Genomic DNA, 24,886 nt, shown 5'->3' on the forward strand with positions numbered 1-24,886 from the left:
GCATTTGCCAGAAGCAAGGGTGTGTATGAAGTGCAAAATCAGCAGCATACTCTGTGACCTTCTGCAGTAGAATGGATCCTGCAATGGAAGCCACCCCTTCCCCTGCCACCAGCCAGGTACATCCTGTGCAGCCGCTGCGAACGGCAGTTCTTCAGTATGCACAGAGATACCTAGCAGGCAGTTCTTCTCCAGGGTCACAGTGCACAGGCTGTGGTTATGCCAAGTTTAGTTTTGCCTTTGGTGTGCTCTGCCTTCACCTGCCTACATCAAGGTTTCCGATAGCCTTTAATCTTGAAAGAGAAGTAATGTAGGTCCTTCATCTGTACAATAAAATTGTGTTTTGATTGTGCAATGGGTCTGTGCCAAATGACCCCCCACCCCCAGTGATGTCTTCCCACTACGGTTTGCATCATAGTAAAGAGACCTGGACCTGTATTCCTCCCTAACAATCTTGAACGTGCATGGGGATCCATGGACCATCTGTGGCCCTAGATGGGAACAGATGAATCCACAACCAGGTCAGCAGTCGTTCCAGGCACCAAAACAGGGTAGTTGGACTACCCTTGCCTGGTCTATGGCATTTTTTTTCCATTGTCTGTGATGGATCCTGGAGGCAGACGTGCGTCCTTGCCCATTCCAGATCTCTCCACACAAGCATTGCAAGAGTGGGCCCCAATGCATCTGGAGCCCCAAATGGGGCAGAGGGAGCTTCTCACCATCGGAAAGTCCATATATATTGAGGCTTATATATATAAGCCTCATATTGCTTGTATATAAGCAATATATTCCTAGATCCAGTGGTCTAGGAATAGACCACTGGATAAGTCCAGAGGCACATGGATGTCTGCGGAGCACCAGGCACAAGGATCTTTTCCTCTGGTTTTCATAGCAGTTGTTGGTACAGAGCTTCATGCACTTCCTTTTGTGATGTAAGACACAGTCTAAAGAAAATGTTCAGGGAAATTGCAACTTGCAGCAAGTGCTGTGGAGGCAAACCTCACACCATGCCATTCTGGCACAAGCTGGCAACTGCCCTGCTTGTTTGGAAGGATGCGATGCCCAGCTAGCAAAAGGATTGCTTAGCTAGGTAACCTCAGCGAGCCAGGTATTGTGGCACCAACACCTGCCATCTCCAGCCCGTGATTTCTCCTGCCTGACTGCAGGCATGTCAAGTCATTTTGAGCCCTATGCTGCATGGCCATTTGTATTCGATATGCCCAGGTGGGTGTGGGTGCAGATGCTGGCTGCCTGCAAAATGTGCTCCACACACAGCTTTTGGGAATGACTGTCTATCGTTTGAGTCCTTCCCTACTCCCTCTGCTGGCTACCGGCTCTGCTTTCAGAACAAGGGCACCGACTACGTACACCTTGAGTTCAAGCAGCCAAACATATTCCTCTTCCCAGGAAGACAGCATGGCACTCTGATACGCCATGAGAACCTTGAGCCTTCTGTGGCTGTCAGAGTCGACCAGGGATGGCGGGAGGGGTGATGTGTGAACCCTGCTTCTTAGGCAACCGACAAGCATTGCCCTATCCAGGAGTGAAGAACAAGACAAAAACAACCAACAGAGTGAAACGCTTGGTTTACAAGTTGCATTTGAAAAGCAAGTATTTGCAGGGATCAGAGGGGAGAGGGGTCAGAAAACTTCCTGCCAGGTGCTGACAATGGCAAGACATGCCAAGAGCGGACCTGTAGTCAACAGGCTGTTGATGCAGTGAAGGGACAAAGACTTGCAGGATGGAAATTTCATAGGCCTTTGGAATATATGCTCATAGGAGGCAGGAGGAAACAAAGGAAACATCTCAAGGCAGCCCTTGAAGATGCTGGTGGTTTGCAAGCCCTGCCATGGGTTACGCAGTGACAGCCAGCCCACTTATTCTCAGGGTGGCCTAGCATGACGTGTAAATGTGACATCAGATGAAACCATGAGGGATTGATAATATTCAGTAGGATTTTTTATATAAGAGTTTTGAAAGTTGATTTTAAATGCTCTCCTTTTAAAAATCTTGACAGGCCAACCATCTCCTTGTTTAAGAACATCGCCAAAAATGAAACCAATAGAAGAAAGTGTGGAAGATGATGTTTTTGAACCTCCGTCGGCTACAACCTCCAAAGCTCCTTAAGAGATGCCACCTGTCAAAAAAATTTAGTGAATTACACAGAATGTTTTGCAAGTGTGGCAGTTGTGGAAAACACGATGATGTTGGCAAAGCTGATACCATTGTTCTGTGTGTTTTAACATATTTGCCACAAGGTCTCTACCAATAGGTTCTTACAGACTAACCCCAACCTTACTACCTTTTGTTTCAGTGATACTTGAAGCCCCATTGTGGGGATTTCTGTGCTTGGGTGGGTGAAATGCTGCTTCTGTGTCAGTAGAGCAGGAGGGGGCAGCAGGAATACGTTCTAGCATGCAGAAGGCATGGGCATTAATTGGAAAGTTTTCATTGTTCTATATATGTGGAGTAGACCTTCTGCAACCATAGCCAATTCCTGGATTTGAGCAAATGTAGCTTGAAGTACACAAAATGACTTGTTTCAAGAGTTATAGCTCTTAATTACATTGCAATTTACCGCATGGATTTATATGGAAAGTAGTATCATTAAAAATTGCAATATTATGTTAGCTTCTACAAGAGTAAGTGCAGCTTTAATGTACAGATGACCCAGATAATAAAAAAGCGGTACATTTTCCATAGCTTTGGGAACTGGAGAGCTACAACTCTGATGCTCTACTTGCAGAGGTACATCTCTCTCTCCCCCCCCCCCCCCCCTTTTACTTCCCAGTCTTCTCAAGCTCCCAGTAAGGGCATTCAAGTATGGTGGAAGCCTCACACTCACTCTGGAATGTGTGTGGGAGGGATACAGAGTTGACTCATCTCCCTACCTACTCTTTGTGCTAGGGCTGCTTCTTGAACAGAAATGTTGAATTATATTTTTCCTTTCTGACAACTCTTGTTTTGCTTGGCCCATGTTTATGTGTCATCTTTAAGAGTTTCACCATTCTATGCCTATTATTATTGGACCTAAATGATTAGTAACTTTTTCACATTAAGTATGTACTAAATTATTAGTAACTTTAAAACTAGAACAATGAGATGTTCAGTGTAATCTAGTGTTCATTGAATGTGGTGGGAATTGACTGCAGATAAATGTGCTCAGTTTGTTCAACATTAAAATTGGAGGGAGATTGACAATTATATTGATGAGACCTAGATTACACCAAAATTATGTATAAATTAGGAAACAGCATTTTATGTGTATTGATAATGGCAGACCATTTCGAAAAATAAAATTCACCTCTTTTTTGGAGCTTTACATAAGCACAGTATTATTGGCAACAATGGTAAATTGCAGTCTGTGCCACAAATGCTGATAGAGTGACTTAGTGCCTTTTGTTTTTCTTCACAGCTGTAATACATATTGAAGAGATAAGTAAGGAACATGATCAGCCAAAGATATGCACGTCCAGTTCTATTGCTTTAAACTGGTACCTTTTAAATCAAGAAGAGTTGAAAGTACATAATTTCAGCTGACTTTTTAATGTTATTGTAGAAATAGCAGATTGCAAAAAATAAAGCACAAACTTCTATTTTCTTAGGTTTATACTGGCAGGCACCTTAATGAAAAGTCTGTAAGACTGGGAGCAATAGGTTTGTCCTTAGCAAAAGTCTCTAAAAGAACAAATGCTAATTTATGTAAATAGGCATCTTTTTAGAGCTACATACTTACATGACTGAAGCTTTTGGGGCCTGTGAAGTTCAGTGTCTAGCAACCAATGCTCAGCTTTCTGAATAAACTCATGTTCTTTAGTTGTTTTTCTCTTGTAAAGCAGCTAAAAGAGCACCTTTGCTGGAAATATTCTTCATGGAAACCCTGCTTTCCATTACGATTATAGAAAAGTGAATGTGATGAGCTGGATCAACCAAAGTGACTTATATATACAATTAAGAGTTTAGTGTGGTGCAGTTATACTTCACTTGTGCATTGTGTCACTTCTGCAGAGTCCATCTGTTAATAACTGGATTGATGTTTTTGCAAAATTGTATATGCAGGAAGGGTTCATCTAACTTTTCTTTAAATAAAATAATTAAAACATATAGCTGCATTTTTTGAAAAATGGATTTGTGCGAACCTCATTTGACAGACAGAAATGCTAAATAGTACAAACTTTATACGTCATACTGTGAAACACGTATATGCTGGTGATTCTTACGAAGCACTGACCACATACTTATCAATGGCACCTTGTGCAGACATTTATGGGCTTACTCTGTTACAGGACTTCAGTACCCATGTTGAGCAGACCTTGTTGCAAACACCTCAGAACTTTGGAGGAACCTTATAACTGTCCCACAGTTACCCAGACAACAGTGAAGATTCTGATTTCGTTTAATTAAACCAGACTTTTAAAAACCAGAGTCCATTTTTTCCTAGAAAAAAGAAAGATTGTGTAAACCAGCCTGTGTAAATCTGGCTAAGCAGATTTAAAACTTGTTTTCTCTGCCATAGGGCTGGAACGGCTACTAGACATTTAAAATATGAACAAAATGAAGAAACTTATAAAGGGGGTAACTTGTGCAAGACACTAAGGTGATACTTGCTTTTCAAAGAGTAGGATAAGATTCCTGCCATTAAGAACATAAAAGCTGTGTTGGATCAGACCAAAGTCTGAGTTAATCCAGCATCTTCCTACAGTGGCCAACAAGTTACCTACTGGAATCCCACAAGCAAGTGTAATAACATCCTCTCATTCCTGTTCCCCAGTAACTGGTACAGAGAACCTCTGCTTCCGATACTAGAAGGAATATAGAGATCATGTGACTAGTAGCCATTGTTCGCTTCATCCTTTTTGAATTTGTTTAATCCTCTTTAAACTCCACATTGGTGGACTTTGCTTTGTCTTGTGGTGGATTAACTATCCACTGTGAATTAAGTCCTTCATTATCTTTACATTCTTTGTTACAATTCCAAATGCCTAAATCTTCCCTGGCTAAATAAAGTCCCATAGATTTTTCCCCATCCCATCCTATTCCCCTACTCTTGAATCTCACTTCTTCACTCAAAACCAGGAACAGGTGCTGCACCACAGTCCTCTACCATCTCAAGATCCTCCTGCCGCTTCTGGTTTCTAGGATGATTCAGATGATGCCAAGACTGCTTGAAGCAGATCTTTGTCTCAGCTATCAGTAATCTACCTTTGAGTAACTGGATTTTCCACAATTTTTTGGTTAGAACCTTTCACCGTGATCTTAGGGTGCACCCTTATTGGTCTTTTAGTAGCCAATCATTTCTGTGGACCATCCAACCATCAATCCAATTTAGTGACCTGTTAGCTAATCCAAGTTTTTTTAAAATTGTTTGCCTGGCACTTAAAGACACCTTTATGGGATTTAAGGGCACTTAAATGCTGCTGGTTATTTTCAAACTGTCGACGTGAAGTCTCTGTCCCATAGTAATCATAGCTAAGATGGCTGTAATTACCTTATTCCCAATGCAAATAGAAAAGCCAGGGTTGAGTCTACTTAGAGATAGTTTATTTAAAACTTTTATAGACCATCCATCTATAATGGTAATGATGGCATCTTGGGAGGGTTTGCAACAAGCAATGAGTTTACTTGATAAAAACATTACAAAACATACAAACTGTTCCTTCATGTGCTATTTGATAAGCTTTCTAGCAAGAATATCTTCATATGAGCTAGATTACTTTTTTAAGTGTAATGGAGAAACTATCATGTAAGTCAGAGTCAGAATCTGGTAACCATAAAAGGCATATGTTAGATCATATCAAATGTTTTTCTTTCATACAATGCTATTCACAGCTGTTTCTTATTTAAAAGGAATGGACTTCCAGGCCTAAAAAGATTAATAAGAGATGAAAAAGTGTCTTAATTAATTTGTCCTGACATTTCAACTTCCTGAGAGCAAGACTGCAGACTTGAGATTGGAAACATTGGAAAAATTACTAGCACCATGCGTTCCATCCATGCAAGACCACCCTGCATTTATCTTTTTTAAGGAGTGGGAGATCAAATAATAAATCTCTCTATACTGGCTAATTTAGCCTGCAGTCACTCTTTGGAGCACCATTACACAGTCGGAATAGATTTGGCATATTAATATAATTTAGAATTATCTGATGCATGGACAGAGTACTTTCCTCTCACCTCTGAGTAACCACAGAAAGATCAGTCCTACGAGGCTTAGTTCTTGATTTTTTTACTGCAACTTTGAATCTTTCAGGCTATGTTTGTATTACTCTCATTTCTTTCAAGGGAATCAGAGTAGGTTGCAAATTAGCTTTACCAGCATTTTACTCCCTTGCAAACCTTCTGTGCCTTTATGTGTGGATAAAGAGACGTTCTTCAGATTTTTCTGACACACAAATGGGGAAAAGAGGGTTCATTTATTCAAGTTAAGTGACAAGATGGGGAAGGGAAGACTGTCAGAAATGCCATCTGCAAACCCAGAGAAGGGTACCTTAGGCTGAAAGAACACCACACTGCGCTTAACAGTGTGGCAGACCTGGAGCCCCTCACAGGGACTTTCACAAGGATTTGACCACTACAACTGGCTCTCCTCAGAGGCAGTATAGTAAATTGAAGCAGCACAGGGCTCTCTTTCCTTATAAGCAGTTGGCAATTCAAGTGCACTTTGGGTGGTCCCAGATGTACAAGAATGCCCTTCCACCCCCAAAACAGGCTCGTGATCAGAGTTTTCAGCTGAATACCATCCGGTTCTAATAATGGATTGCACTTCAGTTTCTAATGTCCTCCTCAGTTTCCCCCTCAGAGATTAATAATATATTAAGACCACATCCTTGTTTCCTGTACAAAGTACTCTTGGGACTTGAATTCCCCTTCATCCTCTGTAGTAAAAGGTGAGGAAGAAGTGAAATTTTAACTACTGATGGACTTAAACTAAATGATTATTAGTCCAGCCCTTTAAGATCAGAAAGGAAAGCACCAGGATAGCTCTGTTCTCTCATGTTTCCTTGTCTGCACTTTTAGAAAAAGAGACATTACAGAATAAGTATCCACACTTGATGGCTCCAGGGTTGCAGCTGTCAAACCAGCAATGTACTCAAACAGAAGAACTGAGGAAATATGAGTGTATGTGCACACACAAAATCAAAATGTTACTTAGATGCCTTTAACTAAATGCATGTGTTATGGAGGCAAGCAATAGCTTATCCTACTGAATGCATGCTTAAATATTTGTGTGACAGGATTTCATGACTCTTATTCAGTACATTGCAATAGTACAATGTGGTTTTCAGCTCAATCAAAAGCACAGAAATTCAGCATTTATGAGCTTAAGAAAATGGTCAGTAACCAGTGCTAGCACATCCTTAGCACTTTCTAAGAAAAAGGAAACAGCAATGACCTGGCACCAAATTTGTGTAGAGAAATACCACTTTCCCCCTAGTATCGTGGTAGCATTGGACACTGCCCTTTCTGTGCTTCCTTTTGCCATTGAATGCAAGGGGATTCAAATTTGCCAGACCCAAGTCCTCTGTTTGTAGAGCAGAGTCTATATGCGCTTGTATGCATTTGGAACAGTGTTCAGTCTTTAGGCACTTTACACACTGCTTCATGAGATCAGAACCTGGGTGGGTCAAGGAACAATTGCTGTGTATAACACTCAAAGGACTGGGACAACTGGAGAGTTTTCCTGTGTTTTAACTCTCATTTCTTAAAATTATTCTGTTGTTATTTTAATAGTAGAATTCTCACTTTTTATTATTCAATGTATATACCACTTCCCACATTATCCAAGTTGTGAATATACAATGGCATCAAAATAACCAGAAATATAACAATAAAATGGCACAATATGAATCAGTCAGCCAGGAAACTTCACACTGTATGGAGTGCTACAAACCAGAGATGGCTGAACTACAATTCAGAGAAAGCCTGTGTGGAGAGAATTGTGCATTCTTTAAAGCACAATTCTGTGCTGCTTTTGATGGTTCAAATGGCTATAGATAAAGATAAAACACTGGGAGTTTTAGGCCTAAACTTGCATAGGATCACACCTTAAATGCAGAACTGTGAAGGCCTATCTAATGCCAAGGCTGAAGCATTCCAAGGCATAAGTATTGCAACCCTGAATACTGTGTGTATTGCAGGCATACAGCATCATACTACACACGCTTTGAAGAAAGCCATAAATATAGAAAGAAAAAATAATTCAACCCTAAACCTGTTTACTCAGGAATGTCCAACCATTTTTAATGGGGCTTTCTCCCCAGGTAAGTCTTAACTGGTTTGCAGACTGAGTGTGAGTGTGTGTGTGTGTGTGTGTGTGTGTGGATATGTCCTTAGGGAAACAGTTACTATGCCAAACATACATGTGCAAGCAGCTGAAGGACTTTACTAGATCCAAGGCCAGTGCAGACAGTATCATGTCCAGGAAGAAGTGAAAAATGATGAACCAGAGAGCTTGGCAAGAGTTTCAAGGGATTTCTGCTGCTTCTGCCTAGTGGCTCACTCACAACTTCCCAATATGCATGGTGGAATTTGCCACCCACGTTTGGACAACATGACAACCCATCATGGGTGCAACTACCCCTAAAACAAACAATAGGTTGTCAGGATGGCTTTCAGCCCATGCACAAGCCACCTTCTGGGAAACATAGTCACAATGGTTCGAACCCGTCATGGTTTGTCATGATGGGCAAACATTTGTTTGCATTTATTTACATGTAGATAAACCAATTATTTTCTCACTCCATGCTACTGCAGATCTCACATTTAAACCATAGAGAGTTTTGATTACCACTGCACAAAAATAGCTTCCTAGTGTAATACTCATCCTGAGAAACAATTTATGTGGCTTCCATGTGTGCATCAGGTCACCTACGGAAGCAATAAAACTGTATATCTTTATCACTTTTGTGCCTACAAAAATCATTGCTTAACCAATGAAGAAATGGGAAGGTTATGAAAGAATATGACATTTTACTTATGGATTATCTCACTGGAAGAAATCCTTTCTTTTCTGCCCAGGTCAGTATTCTAGAAATTTTGGCACACAAATTTGTGCAGTTCCCATCTTGTCTCATGAAACATGGAAATGGCAGTGTACGACACTGTTGCTTTCTGTATGCATAGATCGGGTTACACTGGATCAATTACATCTAAGGAAGTGGATTGTCCTGCCTCCTTGTTCACATGGCAGCCCGCTCCAGGAATCAGGTGTCTTTGTTGCATCTGCATGCATATACAATGATAAGACAAGTAAGTCAGCTTTATGAATGTACTTGTGAGGGTTCTTTTTTATGACTAAATAGCACAATCTTCAGGGTGGAGTAGGAAGATATCACTCCAGGGAAGATAATAGAACAGACTGTAGAGTTGTCTGTCTGTAAGCATCTTGATTACACTGCAATAATCGAAGCCAGCACAGAATCGTAAGGAACTGTTGAACTGGATTGCTGAAATGCCATAGACATGATTTATCTTGGTTTCAGCAAAGTACTTGGCAACATTACTTCTGATAGCTTGGTTAAGCAACTGGTTACAATGTGAGTTCACTAATGCCATCAAATTGGGAAAGGCTGGCTGGCAAGAATCCAGCCTCTGCTGGGTGAAACACCCTATTTGTCAAGTGCTCATCAGTAATTTATCAGAATTCCATTTCATTTCTATGCTGCCCAGTAGCCAAAACTCTTTGGACAGGTCACAAAAATTACAACACCAGAATAAACAATATTTTTTAAATATTAAAATATTTATGTTAAATATTTAAAATATTTAACATAAATATTTAACACATTTAAGATTTAAAAACCAGGTAAAGCAACAGCTGCAACAGCTTCAAAGTAGAGGTAGTTATGAGTGCCAATATTGTTCAATATTGCTATCAGCGCTGAAAGGGTGAGATTCTTATCAAATTTGCACCTGACACAAAATTAGAAAGGATAGCTGATTTCTCAGAAAACAGTAAAAAAGTTCAAAATGGCTTTGATTGGAAACTTGCACTAAAACAGATAATCCAAGAGCCGGAAGAAAAGTTCTACATTTAAACATCAAATAATAAAATAATAAAACATCAAATAATAAATAATGACACTTGGTCTGGTATCAGTTCATGTGAAAAAGATCTTGGGATGGTACTTGATCACAATCTGAGTGTGCATTACCACCAAGAAAAGGTGCTTTTGACTGCATTGATAGAGCGATCTTTTCCATATCACAACATAGTATTGTTTCACTTTGTTTTTTGCAGGAACTTTGGGGGACAGAAAGAAGTACTAAAAATACTGGGTATGTTTAGTGGGGAGAAAGGAAGACTGAAGTAGGACACAATGGCTCTCTCTCTCTCTAATAAAGGCAGAAAAGGACAGGCGGCAGGACTAGATCTCATGGGTTTGAGTTACCAACTTAGTGGTAAGAGCAGTTTGACAATGGAACCAATTATAGGAGGATAGCTGGACTACTCCTTAAAGCAGGCGCTAAACAGCCACTGGTCTAGCTGTTTGGGTATGTTCTAGCTTTGGATTTGCTGAAGAGTTTGGACTGGATGGCCTATAATGATCTCTCCCACCTGTACAGTGTTATTACAAAGCAGTTTAGTATGAGAAAACATTTGCCTTCTATTCTTACAAAGATGGTGAGCCAAACATGTCGCTTTCTAAGTTGTAGCTAAACACATTCTTAGTGAACTCAACAAGCATGTTACTGATTAGTCATCTAAACTGCGCTACATCAGAAAAGGTGGATTGTGTAAACTACCTTGGGTTCCTTGCAGGAAAATGGTGGGATGTAAATATAATTACAACAGAAATAAGAAAATAACCACACACACTCTCTTTTTTACAGGATCCCATAGGATTCTTCTTTTTCTGGAGAAAACTGGTAGTCCAAGAACTCCTATGTGTTGTTTGAAATTTCAGCATGAGGACAAAACAGTGTTACTGTACTAGCGATGAGTCCAATATCTGCTTAGCCCTCTGTTGCGGTTGTGCTGCAAAGCACTTTAACATCAGGTAGTGAAGCAGAATTAGCAAGGGGACATTGTCTTCTCCAAACCTCTGCGCCTTACTGAAATTGCCCCAGGCCTTTGTAGCATAGTGATGAAAGACAGCGAGGCTGGCAAATAAGCTTGATCCATAGACCTCTGGAACAGAGTCCCACATTCAACTGTTCTCCAACATTATCTGGTACGAGCTGTTGTTGGAGACTGGGAAAACTGGTCATCAGAACAAATACACAATGAGCAGGACCCAGCATGGCGATACCACAAGCAGAGAGTGCAGCCTGTAGAACAAGATGTCTGTGTGCTCCCCCCTGCATCTTTCCCACAATGCACCTTCCAAATCTGCTCCAGAAGGTTGGTGGAAGTTCTAGGGCAGGTTTGGAGAGGGAAAGCAGAGGATGTCTAAGTCCTGCTCTGTAAGGGAGAAAGAGTTTAGGTTAAGCACAAATGGTCTTTTGAAAACACACCGCACCCCCTTTCCCATTCTGCACAACACATCATAATAAAGTCTCGGCAGCCTTTAGTAAATGCCAACGTTATATGTTTTATTTTTCATCATGTGATCCTTTTAAGCCTCAGTCACAAATCGATGATTGATAGAAATAAAAAAAAAATAGGCAATAGGCATTAAATGAAAATATAAAATACAGGATATGTAGAAAGGCAATCAGTGCTTCAGTCCAACAAGACAAGAGACAGAAAACGTGTGAAAAATGAACTCCCTCCCACACACAAAAATCATCTCACTGTCTTTTCTTCTGAAAGACCTGAACAATTCAAGTGATTTTTTAAAAATTATATCTTGTAAACAAAATATGAGTCAAAATGGACCATGAGGTAATCTATACACTACAGAGGACAGTTTTTAAAAACACTAGATAAAAAGACAATATTCAAGACGCATAGATATCAGTGTTCACTTTGGTCTCTGGCTATTAGGTTTACTATGAACAACATAGAGATTCAAGCCAATCTGGTAATACTTGTCAACCAGTTTGTTAATTAAATAGTAGCAAAATGCAAGAGGTAGTCAAAACCATCACAATGTCCTTAGTCTGCCATTTTAGGTTAGAAACAGTTGTTGCAAAAGGCGGAACCATTTGTCTGATATTCAGCTTAATTCCCAGGTTGTGCTGGCTGGCACGTCGCACCTTCAAAGGAACAGGCCATGTGCTTGAAAGCTCATGAGTTTTAAGCTCACAACCCTGATCAAAAAAGCCTAGGCAGCAACTAGGTTTAGGGCATCTTCAAATTGCTCTGCGCTCAAGCCCCACTGCCCCCGAATCTGCTGATCCACCCCCCTCCTTCGTATCTGGGCTTGGCAGTTGTGGGGCCCAGAGCACAGGTGGGTACTTTTGGCTCCGGGATCACACTTTGCTTACCAGCCTCTTCCGTCCAACAGAGCAGTTGCACAAATAACGTTTTATGAAGGTTTCTAAGCCAGCATCTTGTTACTAGCTAGTCACAATGACAGAAGTAACACAACCAGCATATCCTTATAAAGCTGTTGATGTAAAACAGAACAAGACACATTTAATAAGTCTTTAAAACCCAGCAAAGACAAAATAATCAAATCTCATTAAAGACATCTAGTAAAATTAAAATCAGTGCATCTGCACTCACACCTTTTCCCAGTTCCTTTCATATCCATCATAACGCAAGGGGAAGAAAACACACACACATATATTTTTATGATAAACATTTCTTAGAGATAAATTAATTTAAATTAGCTTTAAGACTTAATGAGATCTTCCCACGTTCTTTACCATTTTCCTTACAAAGAAGGTCACAAGGTCTATAAACACTTTTATGGGTCTCTATCCACAAAACTACATCCTAGAAGTAACTTTGGGATAGCACTAAGCACAAATTAATTTTACTTTTTTAAAGAATTGAGTAGCCTTTATTTGGCAAGAGTATCAGGTTTTTCGAACTAATTTTTGTGCCCAAACAGCATCTAAGTATTCAACCAGTTGTCTTTCTCCTTCCAGAATGGCCCAAGAGATGCCATGCAAGTGTGCGCATTGTCTTTGGGGTCAACTCAACAGTGTGACCCCACTGGCTTCAGCAGAAAGGCCAGAGTGTTTCTCAGGATCCAGCAAGTCCAGTCCTAATGTATCGGCAGAGAAGAGGAAGGGCTCCATTCCTGTGGTGGGGAAGACATTTGTGCTGTCACTCTGGCATGCATGCTGCTTGAAGCTTTGGCCTAGGGTGCTGTACAAATTCACACTGCTTTACAAGAGGATGCCAAGAAAAGCTCTGGCAGAGTGCTGTAGAAGCCTTCACATGTCGACTGACAACAGACAAGGCGAATTTTACAGCCACGTGTTCCCATATTGAAGGATGTTGCCATCTTTCATCTTAAGACCTCATACTGGCCCAGTTCAGATGGATGTCTCCTGCCCAAGCTCTTCATCCTTGACCTGCTCCTCCCATTGCCGTTTGGAACGAGCAGCAAGGAAAATATTAACCATACTTGGGAGCTATCTCTCCCTTTATAACTTGTATTTAACAGATTTTTTTGCTCTGTGATTCCCACCATTGCTAAAGATTAGCTAAGCTGGCTAGGGCAGATGGGAGTTGTAGGCCAAAGCATCTGGGGGGACACAAGCATCCATCCTGCTTTATGGCACTACAGTCATGTGAGGGTGGAAGCGGGGCTGTGCCCCTGGCCTCTGCCATCTGCAAGGGCCAGGACAGGGGAAACACCCAAAGAGGGAATTCTGCTCTACACACATAGGCCCCGCGCAAGGATGCCAACCCTGACTGCAAAGGGTTGCCATCATCACGGGTGTCTTCACACATAGGCTAGGCTGCCTGCTTCAGACTGCTGCCCAACACCAGGACAATAGGAGAGGACCAAGCGTAGAAACCGAAGTGCCCACGCTCTGTGGAAGGCAGGGCTGTCAAGGACGGGATGTTCGGAGGGCATCCATTCACAGGGTTGCCATAAGTGGAAGACAACGTGATGATAAACAACAAACATTAGGAAACTGGTTTGGGCAACATGGGGATGCATGATCTGAATTCTGTTTGCAAATGAGGATCCAATCCTAGTTTGTAAGCCTAGTTAAAACCATAGTTTTCTAGTCCAAATGTTACATAAACTATGGCTTAATAAGCCACAACATCCCCATCAAAGCTGGGCATACAAAATGAGGTGGGGCAAGTGTGAGCAGGTGCAGGGTTCTTTGTCAGTCCGACAGCAGTGGCTCATTGGACTGGGATTGCTACATCTGAACTGGGCCGTTGGGGCATCCTCCTCAGGTAGGCCGAGCGCTGGAGCCAGGTGGCAAGTTCTTATTTGGGCTTGCTCATTGTCAAAGTAGTGAAAGCCAGGAGAACAAATGTTTACATGGTAGCTTTACAGAACCTGGCAGTGACTACAATTTTTGGAGTGGCACATTCTGGTCCTATCAATAGCTTATGATGCAGCGAATCTACTTCTCCAGTCAAAGTGGGATAGCCTCATTTAGAAGTATATCAGGCTGTAACAATGGATCTTTGACCTTAGCTGCAAGAAACAGGAAAAAAACCCACTGTGATTTTATTGCAATCCAGGGCTAATCAGTTAATTCCAACATACTGGTACTTGGTCGCCTTTGCATGTAGTATTTGTCTGTGAACAGCACCCATTTCTTCTCCAGGCAGGAAAAAATAAAATCTAAACTTTAAGAGAGGCTCTCATAACCATTTCAAATGAATGCATCACTTTTAAATTAAGCACATAGCTGTTCTAACACTTGCCGTGAAAGCAAGCTACATAGACATAGACAGAGGCAGTGAACTGCAGAATAGTTTAAAAACTGGTATGTACCATAAGATCAACAGCCACCTTTAAGGCCTGAGCAGCACAAAGGTGTTGCTTATGTGGTAAGTATGAGGTAGTTGTTTGCTGTAAACAGAATAATGTTATTATTCCCTATGTAAACAATGTGGCTGAGAATTTCAGAAACGGGGAGGAGCTGCCTTGCCCGTCCCTCTATCAGTCAGCCATACTTGTGAATGTCAACTCACAAATGTTCACTTCAGTACAGAAATACCACTGTACTTCTATTTTCACAGGAAAGCAGAATGCAAAAGTTGATATCTGAGTTGTCAGAAACCCATTAATATGTAAACAGAGGTAGATATTATCATCAGCACAAAACATGTATAGAGCAGTACAGTAAATAGTAGCATAAAGTATTTTTGGTTTGTTATGAGCAAGCACATAAACTGTAAAAGAAAAAAAAAGAATTAACATGGCATTTTCCCTGAGCAAGGTTCTTTGTCCTGAGAAGTCTATTTTGTAATAGTGACCATCCTCCCATTTATAAAAATAAAATGTAAACTTTCATGATATAGGCTTGATAGGCTCTCTTAGCAATTCACTCTGCAGCTGCTGGAATTTATTTCACAATGATTTCAGGTCTGGAATTATAAAGTATGTAAATGGGGGAATGGCCAGTTTTCAAATTCACCATTTCCATCCACCATTTCTATATAAACGTCAAGGAACTTTGGTTTATATTTTCAAAGTGACCCAGGTTTTGCATTGTTGCTGTTCATGGGGCTGTTCTCATGTAACAGTCACAAATTATTGGGTAACTAAACCACAATTTGCTGTGCCACATGGCAGGTGGGTTTCCATAGCCATTTTGAATATTCAGCCGTTGAGTAAGCTGTCTGGTAGTTGCTGTTTGATGTCTGAATCCAGATACTATAGATTAATGGTGGGTTAAAGAACAACAACAAACTTCCCACAGATAACCAGTTGTTGGTTAATCATGCTCTGTTTTGCCTTCGATTAACCTATAGGTTCAGGTCTGGACATCATTTACATAGCAATCAGCCCCACTGGGGAATGAATATTCAATATAGTCATGGGATGCACTCAGCATACATGACAAGAAATCATGGTTCAATCCATGATTTGCCACCTTTACATGTGAACTGGGTCTAACCCAATTATCATACCTGCTAGAAGTTTATGCAATGCCACTTTGATTTGTCTACATAACTTAAATAAGTTTACAATCCTTACATAAGGCAAGGAAGTACTCTTCTAAACATATATCACATTCAGTATCGTCAAAAAAACTTTGCATTGTAGCACACTGAAAACTTTAGTATAAACCATTGAGATATTTTTCCTTGAAGACTGTCATGGAATTCAAGCAAAGTTACATAAGATTTGTGCCTGTTACTGAGGCTGTTGAGCCTTATACATTTCCTGAAAAAAGGGAGGTGGCGGCAGCAGCAGCAGCAGCAGAAGTAGTACAGGATTTGGGCTTAGGACCAATGCCTTCTCTGCTTAAGCCAGGTGCAATGAATGGAGTCCCATCAGCCTTGATGGGAGGACTGCCAAAACAATTCTTACTGTAGGCAGTAACTCAACAGAAGAAAGTATGTTTTCATGATTTTAGCCAAAACCTCTTAGAAAGGATAATGCTTGCTTTGCTTTTAACTAGTGGGGAAAACAGTTCTACAAAATAATATGTTCCTCAATAATACACTCGAGTGGGAACAGCCATGATCCATGGAACACACAGCTAGGGCTTCCCCTGGAAGGTTCTGCAGCAGCTGCCCAGTGTCTGGGAGCCACACAAGGCCACAGGTGCACGTGGTCCTCATGTCTACAGCTAAGTGACATCTCTGATTTACAGTCCTAAATTGGGAATCTACAAAGGAAGTGAATTTATGTCAACTCCTCTGTAGTCAGTCAAAATGCAATGTACAGCTGCATCCCCAACTTGGTACCCTCCAAATATCTTACATTTCAGTAACAATTAGCACCAGCCAGCATGTTCAAGAATGCTGGGCACGGCAGTCCAAAACTTCTGGATAGCACCAGGTTGAGAAAGGCTGGACTGAAGGTTTCATGAACGTCGCCTTGAAAGATGGGATCCAACACGCACAGATCTAAAGTGCTGCTCACAATGAAAATAGGTTAAGTGAAAAACCTTGGTCTGGCAGGGTTCTTGTTCCAACACTGCTGCCCCCTTTTTTCATTTATTACCAGAAACACGTTCTAGTCTAAAAGCTACTGATTGGGGTCCCCTTTCATAAGCCTCGAGGAAACACTTGAACATTGCATGCTCTCAACACACTCCCTTTACAGAAGGGGCTTGTACTGGGAAGGCTTTAAGAGGAGGCGTGAGTATCCGAGCAATCCATATGTGAGAAGCTGATCAGCTGTGGAACATTTCAAAGCACTGGTGGAGAACAAGCACCACTGATGTCCACTATGAGAAAAATGCAGATGCTAATCACCAACCATATACAGTGGTGCCTCATACTTTCAATTTAAATAGCTTCAGGAGGCAGTTTGAACTCTGAATGTTCAAATACATTTTCCCCATTAGGAATAATGGAAAGTGAATTAATCTGATCCCAGACCCTGAACAATACCCATTTTGGCAAACTTAAACAGCAAATAGTGCCTCCTGAAACTAATTAAGTTTGAGGTTATATGTGATGTGTGATAAAAAAGGTGAATGTTTACATTTTTTAAAATTACAGTGAAAGATATTTGCCATTCATCCCCCCCTCAAATACTACCCGTTGCTTCGAGCACACTTACCCCATTGTTCTTGCGTTGCCATGGCTGCCTTGAGGTCCTAAATCCATTCAAGACAAGATGAATCGATTCAAGACGAGACAAATTGATTCCAGTCAGGGCAGCAAGGCAGCCACGACAGCGCAGCTAAAGACACTTATGAAACCCTTGCAGAGCTTCTTCAGAAAGTGGCAAGAATGATGGGATGAGTCTGTTCAGAGCGAGGGGGAGCATTCTGAGGTAATTAATGGCAATATGTCTTTTACTGTCATGATTTTTTTTTTGACCTGGGCGCATAACCAATGATATTTTCACCGCGACTGCATTTTTTTTCACTGCAAACTTCACTTGCAGTTCAAACTTAGAAGCATCGTTTTAACTGCTTAGCAATTTTATCTTGGCTCTAATGTTCAAACTCTGGATTGTTCAATGTTAAGAGTCATTTGAGCTACGAGATACCACTGTAGTAGAAATAACTATGGTGCCACTGGATGCGAGGTGAGCCTTCCTCAATGTGTTGGACTGCAACTTCACTCGCTCTTTCATCTGTATAATGAATAGTCTGCAACTGTATGCTCACTAAGCCCTACTGAACTTAATGACACTTAAGTGTTACTTCTGAGCAAACTGGGTAGGATTGGAAATATTAAAAGCCTAACATTTCAGAAACGAAAAGGCCAAGGGGTCTGCTTCAGGTTTTCTTTCCTCAAAGTGGCAGGTATTTCTTCTGCATTTTTATCCTGTGTTCCCTTTTCAGGAGATGTGGAGATCCATTCACTTATATTTCATGCAATTGGTGAGAATGGAGTCTGAAGAAGATGCTGCTACTGCTGCCTTCACAACACCCCGGGATTTGCACAAAATACAAAGATTCAGGGTGGTATCACAATACCAGCCAAAACAATCATTTCAACGTTATACATTCGCCCTCACAGTTACCTAACCTGCATTCCAACCATATTAATTTAATACAATATTTGAGATACCAGCACAGAAAACAACACATTCATTGTCTTTGGGGGAGGGGAAAGTGTGGGGAGCGCCTTTTAAGTCTTTAAACATTGTGGCAATTCTGAGGCATATTTAAACCATTTAAGTCATTACCCTTTCAAGATGAGAAGCTAAGAAGACATAGCTCTCTTGGGTAATGGGGAGGAGATTAAAAAAATCTACCCTGAACCCTATAGGGATGTCTTAATATCTTTAGTACCATGACCATGGCAGCTTTAAATAGCATTTCTTTGGGTTCACGTGAAGTAACAGTTGTGATTTGTTTTCCCTCCTTTCTTTTTCTTGTATAATTAAAAAGGCAACATAATAAAGAAAAATTCCAGGAATAATTATTTTAAAAATCACTCAAACTATTGCTTTCCAATGGATGGTGTATCCAAGGAAACAGAGTGTCGAATGTATACATTCAAGACATCACACACTCAGACCATGGGCCAGTTCGGACATCACGAAAAATTATGGTTTATCATGAGAGGAATGAGCTGCAGTGAGCCAAGGGATGCCCCAGAGACAAGCAATTCAGTGCCCTCCAAAGGCTTTGGCCCACCACTTCCACCATCCCTGACCACTGGCCCTGTTGGCTGGGGCTAATGGGAGTGGTAGTCAAAACACCTGGAGATAGCCAGGTTGTCCATCTCTGGGCTGACATGTTCCTTGGCATTCCTCCGCAACATGGCCCTGAGGTTCAGAAGCTTTCATTATCATTACTGCATGGCTGCTCTGGAGAAAGGGAAGGCAGAGCATACAAACCATACTTTACCATGACGACAAACCATGGCTTATCGTGGCACCCAAGCCAGCTCAATGAAACTCAAGACATTCCACTCAAATGAAATTTGCTTGGAGTGATCAGTCCTCAACAGTAGTTAAAATTTTAAGTTGGTTGCAAGATACGTGAAATTATTCTCCTTGTGCTTGTATGAGGTAGACATCCCGAGAGGATAAGGAGATGAAAGGCTGTGACCAAAGCTCTCTTAAGTCTTTTTCCTTTTTTGAACAGAGGGCCCCTTTCGGCTTTGTTCTTCAGGTGATGGAGATAATTTACTTGAAGTGGCTTCTTGTGGAGACCGGCCTGAATGTTCTAAGATGTCGGACCTTCCTTCCTGAGAATAGGATGGAGAAATGTAGCCATAAGCCCCTCCCCCTTCTCTCAGGAACGCTGATGTGGAGGGCTGGGGTTCTGCTTCGTATCTTCCCTGATAACTAGTGGGCTGCTGCGGAACAGTTTTATGTGGGCAGTTTGCCACCATGTGCATGATACTCTGACAGTAATGGCACTTCTTTGGCTGTGGAGGTAGAGTACATTCCTTAGCATGATGATCGAGGCCGCCACAATTGTAGCATCTGCAAAACACACATATTTGTAAACATGAAGACCATTTACAAGAGCAACCTTTTAAATGTTAAAATGTGGGAAACACTAATCTGTAATTAGCCAATACCATACAAGGTCTTCTGAGACCTATTTAAAAATAGGGTAAAATAGCACTGCTGGGTGCTCACTTGGGAGCAGAATGAAAGTGAGTGAGCAAGACTTGCTCTTCTTGCTACCTGGAAGCTTTAGCCAATTTATCTGGGCTTCAGTTGGACTTACACTGGACTTCTTCCACTCATCTATCAATTGGTAAGGAGCTCTTTCAGGTTCTCCTTCAAGTGTAAAGGAATGGAACAAGTGCACTTCTTGACTGATCAATATTGTGCATAAAAGTTCTTGATGTAGCCTCAACAAGTGTATACCCAGAAGCTGTCTAAATGAACATGTATAAGATTGGCAGATATGTGTAAACATAAAGTTAAATTGAGCATTTATTACCAGAGTAATGTCTGGCATTGCAACATTTGCCAATTCCTTCAGCACCTGCTTTAGACTTTAGAACTTTCTTGAAATGAAACATACACTAAATCCTGATCCAAAGTCACTTTATGCCAATGTGATTATCTCTTAGTCTACAAGAAATAAGCCACATAAAATACAAGGATTCCTGGAATTGTTGTATGGTGCTCAGTACTGAAATATATGATCATTAGAAAAATAAAGAAAAAATAGGTTATTATTTATACAGTGCCGTGCATATACCATCAGCGTCAGCATCTTCTCTAGTCCTCTCACTTGCCAAAGCTCTTTGAGTGGTTTAGAACAGTTCATAAAACAGCAAATGTAGTATAACACCCTTCAATTTGTTTCAAAATGCAAAAATATAAAAATAAATTTTAAAATAACTAAAACAATATATGATACTGAGTACACCTGTACAGCATCTGGGATGGATGCTTCCTCCAGACCATTTAATAGCCTTCAATGCCCTGGCATAGATGACCATGTTGATCTCGTTCTGCCCCTGACAAGGCCCTTCTCCTTGCTGCCGCCTCTGAGATGCCTGCGGAGTCGTCTCGGAGGAAGGCCTCAGGCACTGATTGCAGTGTCTGTGTAGAGTGCAGAGTGTGTTGGACAGGTGCTCTATCAATATTGCAACCCTAAGCCAAGCAGGGATTTATACATTCAAACCAGCACCTGAGAAGCAGTCCCGGAAGTGAATAAGCAGCCAATGCAAGCAAACCAGACTCTTCAGAGCTCTTCAGGTCCTAATTAATAGTCTGGTGACTGCATTCTACAGAAGCTGCAGCTTCTGAAGAGTCTTAAAGGACAGCTTTACCCAGAGTGCATTGCAGTAACCTAATGCAGAGATTACCAGAGTGCAGATCACTGAAGGCGGGCTATCTCTGTTAGACAGTGGAGTAGCTGGGCCACCAACCAAAGTGGGTAGAAGACACTCCAAACCACTAAGGTCATCTAAGCCTCAAGGGGCAAGGCTGGTTCAAGGAGGAAGATACAAGCTAATGCCCTGGCATTGCAGTAGGAAAAAGAAGAAACATAGGAGACAGAAAGGATGGACAAGGGTGATAGAGAGGAAAGGGAAAGTGGAAGTAAAGATATTAGAGAGGATCAATGTGAGCAGAGGCAAGTATCTATATTTTAGCTTTAGTTCTGGATATAAACTGATATGCTAAGTCCAATACTTCAGGAAACAGATTCTGCCATTTCAAATCTAAGACTAATCTTCAAGTGAAAATTTCTTTGAGGATAGGCCTCTACCTGGATGGGATTTAGGGACCTTCGTTGCCCACAGCCACATGGGACTTGGATTCCAAGATAACAAATGAAAGTTCACAGAAAGGAAACTTCCTGTCACATCCCAGACTACCCTGCAGCCACCGGTCTCCATTTCACATTATTCAGAGCTCCGTATTTTGTAACCTAAAGGCTGAAAGGCTTTTTATACACAGTAAACAAAACTTTTGGTAACGTATATCAAGATACAAGATAAATACTACTGTGAAGAATAAACCTTTATAGAGCTCAAGAGAAAATTAAAGTGGGGGGGGCAATACAACATCTAAGCAAATGTAAAGAAAAGTATTTAAATAAGAAGTTGTTAGTGAAGTAATCGCAAAGGAAAAATAGTCATAAGGATTGTACAGACAGGTATTGCTTGCTTAGGTTTTTTCTGCATATTTAAATATAGGCCGCTAGAGGGCAGCAAGGATCTAAATATTTGCCTCTATCATGCAGTTGCTTTTAAGCTACTGTTTCACTAATAATTGTATTAGTGGTACATGCTGGAGGGTTTGAGTTCATTAATCTATAGATACTGAGATCTGCACCAACATCTAATCTGTTACTAATGAATAACATACGGTGTGTTAATGTCAACATGCACAATCCCAAAGCGGAAAGGCATATTAGCAGAGAGCCAGTGCGGTGTCGTGGTGAAGAGCATGGGACTGGGACTCAGGCGATCCGGGTTCTAGTCCCCGCTCGGCCATGGAGCCAACTGGGTGACTTTGGGCCAGTCACAGACTCTCAGCCCAACCTACCCCACAGGGTTGTTGTTGTGAGGAAAAGATGGAGGAGGAGAATGATGTGAGCTGCCCTGAGCCCTTTGTAGGAAAAAGGCAGGATATAAACCGAAAAATAAATAAATAAATATTACAATCACTGTTGGAGCTGACATACAAAATACTAGCACTATGTGGGCTTTGCAACAGGACAGAACTCTTTATTACACGGAACCATACCTCTCCCGCATCAGTTCAGACAAGAGGAACGACGCAGTACTTGCTGGGCAAGCCTCACTTATGGTGAGTGGAGCTGCACAGCAAGGGAACAGAGGTTACATTCAGCTTGTACCCCATTTCAAGAAGTGTTGCCCATGGATCTTGTTCTTCAATAGATGGGCTGAAGGACAGCAGGGGCTCTAAGGTGTGGCGGAGGACTGCCCAGGTGCGGAGAAGAGGCGGCACATTCTGCCTCGCAATGGATGAGTGCTGCGCTGAATTCTTTGATGATCCCATGCCGGGGTGGGGGGGGGAGCTATGAATAAGGAAGGGATCATCTGGCTAGACCCAAGAATGAGGTGTTTATTTGGTCAGACAAGAAGCACAACCTGCCCACATGTTGTAGGCTGACATGTGCACCAGGCTTTGACGGGACATCCTCAGGCAGACAAATTTTTTTCCTTGCTAGCCCTGACTGATTGTTGGGCTAGGATGATCCCAAGCCCCCTTCTTTAGCATATTCATGGCTAAGCTTTACATATTAGTTTGACTTGATTCAGTTTGGCAATGTCTTCACTGTTATTTCTCTCAGCATCTCTGGCAAATGGATCACTGCAGGCCTGGAAAATGATACAATGGCCAGATTCACACGACATTTTAAATCAGCAGTGGCTTGTTAGCCCAATAAACATGCCCAGTAAATTTTCTAGCACAGGGACGAGGGCAGAGACACCTCCTCCCACCCCACTTCTCCTGCAGGGTTCCCATGAGACTCAGGTCTACCAGAAGAAGGAATCATTGTGGATGAAGGCTGCTGGTGCTGCTACTAGTGACTGAGGAGATGAAAGAGGCTGGTTGTGACACGCTGGCATCTCCCCCATAAGGAAAGGCCAAAGCTCAGGCTTGGCCTTCGTGGTGCCAGGTGCATCCCAGCCGACTCTCCATGTTCCTAGAGTATCTAACAAAGACGACCAAGTATGATCCCCTTCTCTGGGCATGTATGCCATGTTCCTTTCATAAAGTCATGGCCTCTTTCATCCTATTATCAGTAGTTTGCCTCTTTTGTGTTCTCAGCAAAAGACATGCTGCAATTCTTCCATAGTGCATGCTTTGGACATGATTTACCAGTCTTTTCATTCTGCTAAAAGACTGTCAATAGTATCATGAGGCATCCTCTTCAGACAGCAAGATTTGGGCCATGCTCCTCAAAACATTTCTTCAACAGCCAATATAGGTGGATGATTAACACTCCACGAAGATGAAATATTATTTCTTTATACTGCCTGCCACATGCATGCCAAAAACTAACCATGAGCCTATCTTTTCATTTTCACAACCTTTGTTAATAGTTTTCTCAATATTTTAATGATACATAGAGATAGACACTGAATTCCTGGCACAGAGCACTGAAGTAATCAAAGTTCTGCCTGTGATTCATAGAAAGAGTGTTGGAATTGTTCCCTAAGGTCTGCATTTGGATCATGCAAACCAGCCTATATTTACACACATTTAAACCTACCACTCTCAATACAGTGAAGAATTTCACGTAACAATTGCAATTCCAAACTGATACTAGAGATAAATAGATACTAGAGAACCCTATTAGCCACAGTGTGAATGGCTCTGAAGTGGCAACAATATTATTTTGGAAAGCCTTGTAGATAAAACTATCTCCAAAACTTAACTTTATATCATATAAAAGTCTTAACTAGAATTGTCCAGAGTTGCTTTTTTGTCAGCCCAGTGGCTTGTGATCATACTATAAATCTAAGTTACATGAAGTAGCAGCAAATACTCTGACACTATACAGGAACTAGGTTTGGGTGGACTAAGTCCTTTGTCTTTTAATCAATATTCTGTAGATTCCCAACAAAGATTTGTGTTTTGAAAATACTAAAAGGTAAGTAACTGTTCTGAGAGTATGAAAAAGGATAAAACAAAAGAAATTTATGTAGAATTTCATAATTACATTTCAGAAAGAATTCACTTCTAGCATATTTCCCAATCAAAATCATAGCTTCTTTATAACCACCATATGCTAGCTCTTTATCCCATGCAGTATTCATGTTTAAATAATCTAACTGCTACATTTTACTCAATCACTTCAATTGTTTGAAGTTAAAAATTATCACATGATACCTCCTTCGGGTTTTTTTTCAGCTAAGCACTCTGTTGTTAATTTGGCATTCTCTCTTTTTATTCAGCTACACTGGGTCATCTTAAAAACATCCTTTTCAACACTGTCAAGAGATTATTTCTTACAACAATGTTAAGGCAAACATTTGAGACAA

At 41.2% G+C, this 24,886-nt stretch overlaps 2 protein-coding genes across 8 annotated transcripts in view; one reads left to right on the forward strand and one right to left on the reverse strand.

The window, feature by feature from the left end:
• Nucleotides 1-4,101, forward strand: part of BVES (blood vessel epicardial substance) — a 63,045-nt gene extending 58,944 nt beyond the window's left edge. For all 5 annotated transcript variants that reach the window (XM_044427242.1, XM_044427226.1, XM_044427203.1 and 2 more), the window contains one exon: nucleotides 2,015-4,101. In XM_044427242.1, coding sequence (XP_044283177.1) covers nucleotides 2,015-2,124 — 110 coding nt within the window. In that variant the 3' untranslated portion in view covers nucleotides 2,125-4,101. The remainder of the gene's footprint in view (nucleotides 1-2,014) is intronic.
• Nucleotides 4,102-11,511: 7,410 nt separating this feature from the next.
• The window catches only part of LIN28B (lin-28 homolog B), a 94,986-nt gene continuing 81,611 nt past the window's right edge, over nucleotides 11,512-24,886 (reverse strand). For 2 of the 3 annotated variants that reach the window (XM_044427255.1, XM_044427268.1), the window contains exon 4: nucleotides 11,512-19,883. In XM_044427255.1, the coding sequence (XP_044283190.1) occupies nucleotides 19,514-19,883 (370 nt within the window). In that variant the 3' untranslated portion in view covers nucleotides 11,512-19,513. The remainder of the gene's footprint in view (nucleotides 19,884-24,886) is intronic. The other variant, XR_006414436.1, reaches the window with a different exon arrangement.

The sequence above is a fragment of the Varanus komodoensis genome, unplaced genomic scaffold (genome assembly GCF_004798865.1).
Source record: "Varanus komodoensis strain SLA01 unplaced genomic scaffold, ASM479886v1 scaffold1, whole genome shotgun sequence".
In the NCBI taxonomy this organism is placed as follows: domain Eukaryota; kingdom Metazoa; phylum Chordata; class Lepidosauria; order Squamata; family Varanidae; genus Varanus; species Varanus komodoensis.